This window comes from Quercus robur, chromosome 5, assembly GCF_932294415.1.
Source record: "Quercus robur chromosome 5, dhQueRobu3.1, whole genome shotgun sequence".
In the NCBI taxonomy this organism is placed as follows: Eukaryota; Viridiplantae; Streptophyta; class Magnoliopsida; order Fagales; family Fagaceae; genus Quercus; species Quercus robur.
The window spans coordinates 60,687,099-60,694,815 of record NC_065538.1 but is presented as its reverse complement, the minus strand read 5'-3'; the positions used below and the strand labels follow the sequence as shown (position 1 = coordinate 60,694,815).

The 7,717-nt window shown below is 37.7% G+C and overlaps 2 protein-coding genes across 2 annotated transcripts; both read right to left on the bottom strand.

Moving 5' to 3' along the window:
- Window positions 1–377: 377 nt before the first annotated feature.
- On the bottom strand, window positions 378–1,417 carry LOC126729129 (ornithine aminotransferase, mitochondrial-like). The gene is made up of 2 exons (XM_050434831.1): window positions 796–1,417; window positions 378–586 (listed from the first exon to the last, which is right to left on the bottom strand). The coding sequence occupies exons 1-2, from the start codon at window positions 1,143–1,145 to the stop codon at window positions 454–456; spliced, it is 483 nt and encodes a 160-aa protein (XP_050290788.1). The 5' UTR covers window positions 1,146–1,417; the 3' UTR covers window positions 378–453.
- Window positions 1,418–5,852: 4,435 nt separating this feature from the next.
- On the bottom strand, window positions 5,853–7,717 carry LOC126728482 (uncharacterized). Its single transcript, XM_050434295.1, has 2 exons — window positions 6,695–7,717; window positions 5,853–6,485 (listed from the first exon to the last, which is right to left on the bottom strand). The coding sequence occupies exons 1-2, from the start codon at window positions 7,715–7,717 to the stop codon at window positions 5,853–5,855; spliced, it is 1,656 nt and encodes a 551-aa protein (XP_050290252.1).

Here is a 7,717-nt window from a genome sequence, read left to right as displayed (position 1 = left end):
TTATAAACAATGCTCTTTTCCCATGGTAAAGGTTCCAATCAGACAGACCACATGTATCTCACTCAATTTTCTATAAGCTCAAAGGTTTCTTGCCAAGCTTATTCATATCTTGAGGCATCTAAAGCGGAAGTCTAGCAGATTGAGCAACTGGAGTTCTTATTTGATCCTAACCAGAAAAATATGATTTAAAACAGAAAATTCTTACAAAATAAACAAGTGATCAGGATTAAGTAGGCATGAGCTAATAGTTTTATAATATTCCTTCATCGAAGCATTTATTGTAATTAAACCCCCGAAAAAAAAATTCCAGATTGAGATTAGTATCCTAATTTTATTAAAAAGAAGATTAAAAAAAGAAAGCTACAATTAGAGGAGAGAGCTTTTCGGAAAATCCATGCTAAAGTATAAGATATCAATTTCAGCAACTGATTGCCTTAAGAAGTAATGTACATGTTATTCAATACAACGGTCACATATGTTAGAACTAGTTGGGGAGACATGCTCTGGCTTTGCTTTCTGCATCTTTGGTAGATCATGCTCAAGAACATCACTCAGTGCCTTTGAGGCTTCTTGGAGCTCATCCAAACTGAAAATATACAGGTAATGTAAGTCATACAATTATAAAAAATAGTCATTCATTCTATTTGGTGTATGATACCCAAAAGTCCCCTCACTTGCCAACCTTGTTTCCCAGTCACTAATATGTCAACTATGTGAAAGAAAAGCACAATGAAAACAACCTGAAAGTTTCAATGACATGAAAATCTTGAACATGCACCAAGCACGTTTCCTTACCTTATTGAGAGTGGGGGAGTTAATCGGATGATAGTATCATGGGTGGGCTTAGCAAGAACTCTCTCCTTTAACTGTAGGCAGATATCATATGCAGAAACAGGGCGCAGATTTTTGCTGTTGAGCTCCACAGCATTGAACAAACCTCTACCTTGAACTTCTCGTATGTAGTTTGGGTATTGCTGCTGAATTTTAAGTAGATGGTGCCTTAACTCCTGTCCCAGTTGGGCAGATCTATAGAATTGAGAAATATCAAGAGACAACTTATGCATCAAATGGGGATAAAAAATCAAAGAAAAAAAATAATGAAGGCAGCCATAGATATACATGATGAATCTGGGTGAAAAAAACATAGTTATTTCAAAGCCTAAATATATGTAAACTCTATTTATGAAAAACGCAACTTGTAATCCAATTGAATTGAAAGATAGAAGCTCTACTAAAACCTTTGGGCTTTAGTTTTAAAAGGAAATTTCAGAGAAGCTATTGCATAAAGTACAACCAAGTATTATTTTCCAAACCATAAGACAGATGAAATTGTTGTTCCACCACATTTTACATTGGCTTTTTGAGAGCCTTGTGAAAGCTCTCTGCAGCTGACTACTGCTTTCTCCTTTCCTTTCTCCTTCTGTGGTTCTCAAATTGATGATTATGTATATATATGTGTCTTCATTGCAGGATGTCAGTCAAAGCAATTTTATATACTTGAATAAACATAGTTGCAAAATGTATGATTTAGTTAATGATTCAGCTTTAAACTACCATAAATAGTACACACATGGGAATACCTATCCCACTATCCCACCCACCTTGACTTGGGCTATAAGTTGGATTGGGATGATTATTCCTTGTCTCAAACCTGTCCCATTGCCATTCCTACCAGGAATGTGTTAAGACTTTTCTTTTTTTTTGGGGGGGGGGGGGGGGGGTGGGTGTGGTTTGGGTAAACAACAAATGCAAGTTAGTCAGATACTTTAAAATGTCAGGATGAATATAATCCTTAGAAGTGAGAAATGGAGAAAACTCCATTAATCATCAAATGCATCATTCTTGTATAAATATATTAGCACAACAATCCTTTCTGCTGAATAGAATATCAGGTATTAAGTATTATAGTAAGAAATTTTAACAGTGTCTGAATTTCCATATAATTCAGCCACTAAAGAAAATAAAAATTATATCATGGAATAACAATGTAGCTATTATTGTTCTACTTGTTTATATCATCTCATGATACAACATTAGGCAGTGGATTTGATACCTCTCAACAAGTCTCTCATCTTTGATGACATCTAGTGAGGCGATGGCAACTGCACTGGCCAATGGATTTTCCCCAAAGGTACTAAGAGTAATAAACAATAAGAGAACTGAGAGCTCTCATATAATATATCCCAACAGAAACACCAAGAAAATGGCAGACTTAAAATGAAAGAAAAAAATATTGAAGATGGGAAAAAGTAAATTAATGAGAACCAATAAACAACTTTAGGAGAAAATTTTTAGATTCAGAATGTTTTTCTTTTTTCCTTTTTTAGGAAACGGAGAAAACATTTTAATATTATAAAAAATGTCATAATCATGCAGCATGATTTTGTTTTTTATTGGTAATTTACATTGTTATATTCCAGGTAATGTGGATTGGATTGGATTGGATTGGATAAGTGTGTTGTGCGAGCATGTGTTGAGTCCCGCATGAGTGTACAAGGTCGAACTAGGCTATATAAGTGATAAAGAGTAGCCTCAATTGTAATTTGATTAGTCCTTTTGGGGTATAGTGAAAATATAGCTAAAGCTTCCTTGGGATGTGACAAATGGTATCAAAGCCAACTTGGTAATGCCATATGGCTCAAGGGCATTACAACACAATGTGGGTCCAGATAAGGATGCTAGGAATTTAAGTGGGAGAGAATGTGATACTCCACATTACATGAAATGGATAGGATAAGAGTAATTGTGCAAGTGTGTGCTAAATCCCACATTGGGTTTACTAGATCAAACTAGTCCTTTGGGGTATAGCAGGTTAAGAAATAAATCATTTATGAAATACAAATTGTACTTATAAATGCAAACCTTCCGTGCTATCCAGGTTGGATACAAAGCAATACATCTTTGTCTGCAAGCACTGCACTTACAGGTATCACTCCACCACCCAAAGCATTTCAAAGTATTTGGAAAAGAAAATTAAAAAGTTATTATATGTATTGTATCACATTGGAGCAGTCAATAAGATTGTTAAGTTAGTTTAAACAAAAAATTAATGAAGATACTGTGCAAATTGCAGCTTGCAGCTTGCAATTGGCATTTCACATATCTCAAACTTAGCCAGTTAGCCTCTATGGCAAGATATTCAGACATGACATCTCTTTTTCATCATGCAAGAGACATTAGGAATACAGTGCAAAGAGGCAAGAATTTTCTCAGGCAGGGAAAACAAAGAATACAAATGTTAGGTTAACTTCAAAAAAGTATATACTCCATTCTATTGCGAATCCTGTTAAAAGTATTATTTTTGTGTTTCAAGTACAAGTCCATAGATCTTCTCAAAAAAGAAAAAGAAAGTACAAGTCCATAGTTCTAGAAAGAATTAATTCCCAAAATTTTAAACCTTTGCTTTCAAAGCTGTCTTATTCAGTCTTGTGTGACTATTTATGGAATCTCATAATAAGATATTGGTTATGGGTGGATAGGAAGAAGTTTATCAGAATTTATAAGTTTGTTATTTATTTTATTTATTTATTGATAAGTTATGCATGCACTTAAAGTGAGTTATGTTATTTCTGTTAATAACTAATTACAGTGAAATACGGGAAGAGACAGTAGTCTCCGCTCTTCTATGTATATATCAGGAATAGTGTACAAATTCATTCTTTATTGCAATACACAGAAATTCTCTCATCTCTGAAGTAGAACTTGATATTATATGATTAAGAAAATTGGTTTATATGCAAGCTGTCATTATATCTTGACCAGGATTGGTCCAATTTCAATGATTCATACTGGACAGTTGCAAACTGATCCTATAAGTGAATTAGTACTAAGCAAACTAAATTTATAGAGGAAATTAGCAATTAATATTTACCCAATGTGCCTTGCCCTCTACATAAAAGTTTTTTTTTTTTTTTTTTTTTTTTTTTTTGAGAATCCAACTTCAAATTTATAAAACTAAAGTCAGCCACAATCAGCTAAAAGGACATCAACAACTTGTGGTGGAACATCCTCCATCCACATAGAAAAACCATCAATAGTTCTTGCATGTTTTGATAAAGAGTGAGCAAGTGAGTTACCCGACCTACGGGTATGTGAAAAGGAAAAACAATTACAAAAAGCTAAATAATGCTTGATAGAAAAAAGCAGATGACCAAAAGAAGAAAAAGATTCCTCTTCCTTTCTTAGGGCTGAAATAACCACCTCTGAATCTCCCTTGACAATAAAAGAGGGTAGGTTGAGGTCCATAGCAAAGGTGATAGCGCGAACAGCAGCCAGCGCTTTCACTTCGTCTGATGAGGATGGAAGCTTGATCTTCTCCGCCAACGCTGCGAGCACCTTTCCATGAGAATCCTGCACAACCACACCCAACCCAGCTTCCTTTGTTTCTCTGAATACCGCACCATCAAAATTAACCTTCAGGTGTGACAGAGGAGGAGGTTCCCACTTGGGCCGAGACCTGTGAGGGGAGGCCGTCTGCACTGGGTTTGTTGGTTGCACATCAGTGAACTCTTGTAGCATTTGCATGGTTGATGGAATGACCTGGGATAGCGGGAAAGCCTTGTTGCTGGTTCGAAGTTGATTACGGCATGACCATATTGTCCACGTGATCGACGCAAACAACTCAGGACTCCTGTCAGACTCCAGCACAAATTTAGTGAGCTCGTAGAAGTTTGAGAATTTTTTAGACCTGCAAAACAGCCATAATGTGTTAGTTTCCTAAATGGCTGAGAGCTCAGAGCAGTCCCATAGAGCATGGAAACCGTCCTCGACCTTCAAGTTACAATGGCAACACACATCTTCCTCAATGACTCTTCTGCGAACCAGATTTGTCTTCACTGGCAAAGCTTCCCTACAGGCCCTCCAAAGAAAATTTTTGACTTTGTTTGGCACCGAGAGCCTCCATATATGGTCCCAAACACTTGGAGCTTCACTTTGGGAGAAGGGAGATGATGTTGGCTTAGATTTTTCTTTGACAAAGAATCTATACCCGGATCTCACAGTGTAAACACCATTAGGGACATGTGGCCAAATGAGCTTATCCTCTACAGTGGTTGGGCTAAGTGGGATTCTTAAAATCAAGTCAACTTCCATCGGGGCAAAGTAGCCAAGAAGTGCATCCCTATCCCAGCTCCTAGGTGTAGGATTGATAAGATAATCCACAGTTGCTTCCTGTAGACCATCTATGACAGGGGACAAAATTCTTGGGTGCTCTAAACTAGGCAACCATGGATCATCCCAAATTTTGATGGACTTTCCGTTACCCACTCTCCATCTAGCCCCTCTCGCCAAAACTTCCCTCCCCTTGAGAATACTACGCCAAGCATATGAACCACTTGAAGAGTCTGGGGCTTCCATAAATGAGCAATTTGGGAAAAAATTACTTTTGAAAACTCTGTGCAAAAGTGAGTCTTTGTTGTGTAGAAGACGCCAAGCTTGTTTGGCTAACAAAGCATCGTTAAAGAGAGCTAAATCTTTAAAACCCATCTCACCTACAGACTTAGCTTGAGTAAGAGTCTCCCATTTCACCCAATGAATTTTTTGCCTATCTCCACGTTGACCCCACCAAAATTTTTTGATAAGGCTCTCCAAATCATTGCATAGGCCAATGGGGAGTTTGAAGCAACTCATGGTGTAAGTGGGTATTGCTTGCACTATTGCTTTAATCAGAATCTCTCTCCCAGCCTGTGAGAGTAATTTTTCCTCCCACCCTTGCAGCTTCCTCCAAACCTTCTCCTTTATAAAGTTGAAACTGGCTTTCTTTTTTCTCCCCACACCCACAAAAGATGGTAACCCTAGATATTTCTCATACTGCTTGATCTCTAGCACCCCTAAGGCTTGTTTGATATGCTGTCTTATTCTTCTGAAGTAAGCTTGCTAAAGAAAATGGTGGTTTTATTTCGGTTAATTTGTTGGCCAGAACAACTCCCATATACATCCAGGATCTTCAAAATATTATTGCATTCCTGCTCTGTGGCCCTGCAAAATAGAAGACTATCATCTGTAAAAAGAAGATGTGTTAGTCTCTGGCTATTTCTGGACAAAGCATATCCCTTAATGTGACCCCGGTTGGATGCTTGGGTAATCAGACCATTTAGCCCCTCAGTACATAGCAAGAATAAAAAAGGGGATAGTGGGTCACTCTGTCTAATTCCTCGGGTTGGGACAATCACACTTGTAGGCTCACCATTGATCAATATAGAGTAGGATACAGTGGTCATGCAGATCATCATCAATCTAATCCATTTTTCATCAAACCCCATTCTCCTCATCTTCGCTTCCAAATAGACCCACTCCACTCTATCATAAGCTTTACTCATGTCAAGCTTTATGGCCATATAGTCAACTTTCCCTATGTGTCTCTGCATACTATGTAGAGACTCAAAAGCCACCAAAATATTATCTGAAATTAACCGACTCTTCGTAAAAGCACTTTGGTTTTCAGTGATAATTTTTGGTAGGATTTTTTTAAGTCTATTTGCTAAAACCTTTAAAAATATTTTATACAAAACATTACAAAGGCTAATAGGCCGAAATTCAGACACAAATTCCGGATTTTTAACCTTAGGAATGAGAGTAATAAAAGTATGATTAAGGTTAGCAGGCAAAGATGCAGAGTTGAGACAATAAAGCACAGAAGAGGTGACATCCTCACCTAATAATTCCCAATAGTTTTGATAAAAGACAGGGGGCATACCGTCCGGCCTGGGGCTTTTAAAGGGGCCATTTGCTTGATTGCTTCTTGTACTTCCATAGCTTCAAAATTAGCCACTAAGCTTGCATTCATCTCATCACTAATAATGGGATAAATAAATTGAGTAGTGCTCTCTAGATTTATGGGGTTGGCCGACTTAAACAAGTCTTGGAAATAGGCTACAATTGTGTCTGCCACTTTAGTTTGATCCCCACACCACGTGCCATCACCTTTTTTGAGAGTAGAGATTGAATTTTTTCTTAACCTTTGTGTGGTTCTTGCATGGAAATATTTTGAATTTCTATCCCCATGTTTTGCCCATTGTACTTTAGACCTTTGCATCCACATCCGAGCCTCCTTTTCCCTGAGTTTGTTAAGTTCAAGCAACAATTCCCTAACCCAAAAATTAAGCCCAGATCTCATGGCTTCCTTTTCAGCCTGCACAATTTCCTTCTTCTTAAGATCTAGCTCTTTTCTCACACTACCAAAATTTCTCATACTCCACTTCTTTAGTTCAACACCACATCTCTCAATCTTCCTGATTACTTTAGTACCTGGATCAGTTGAATCATTCATGGCCCAAACAGCTTGAATAGTATCAGTACACCCTCTCTCTGTAAGCCACATTTCTTCGAACCGGAAAGGTTTAGATGCACTCGATAAGATGAAGTTCCTCGGCACTATCCAGATTGGACAATGGTCTGAAGAAAAGGAGTGTAAGTGATGGACAGTGGTCCCAGCAAATCTAAGTAACCATTCACTGTTAGCCAAACCCCGATCTAATCTCTCCCATACCGAATGGCCATCATTAAAGTGTTTCTTCCAAGTAAATTGAGAACCAGTAAAGCCAAGGTTCATAAAGCCACACTCATCAATGGCATCTCTAAAAAGTTGCGTCTGTGAATGGCTTCTAACACTACCTCCCAATTTCTCCGATTGTCTCGTTATTTCATTAAAATCACCCAAACAAAGCCACGGAAGTGTCATTCGAGAATTGAGCTCTTGAAGTAGATTCCAAGACTCCAT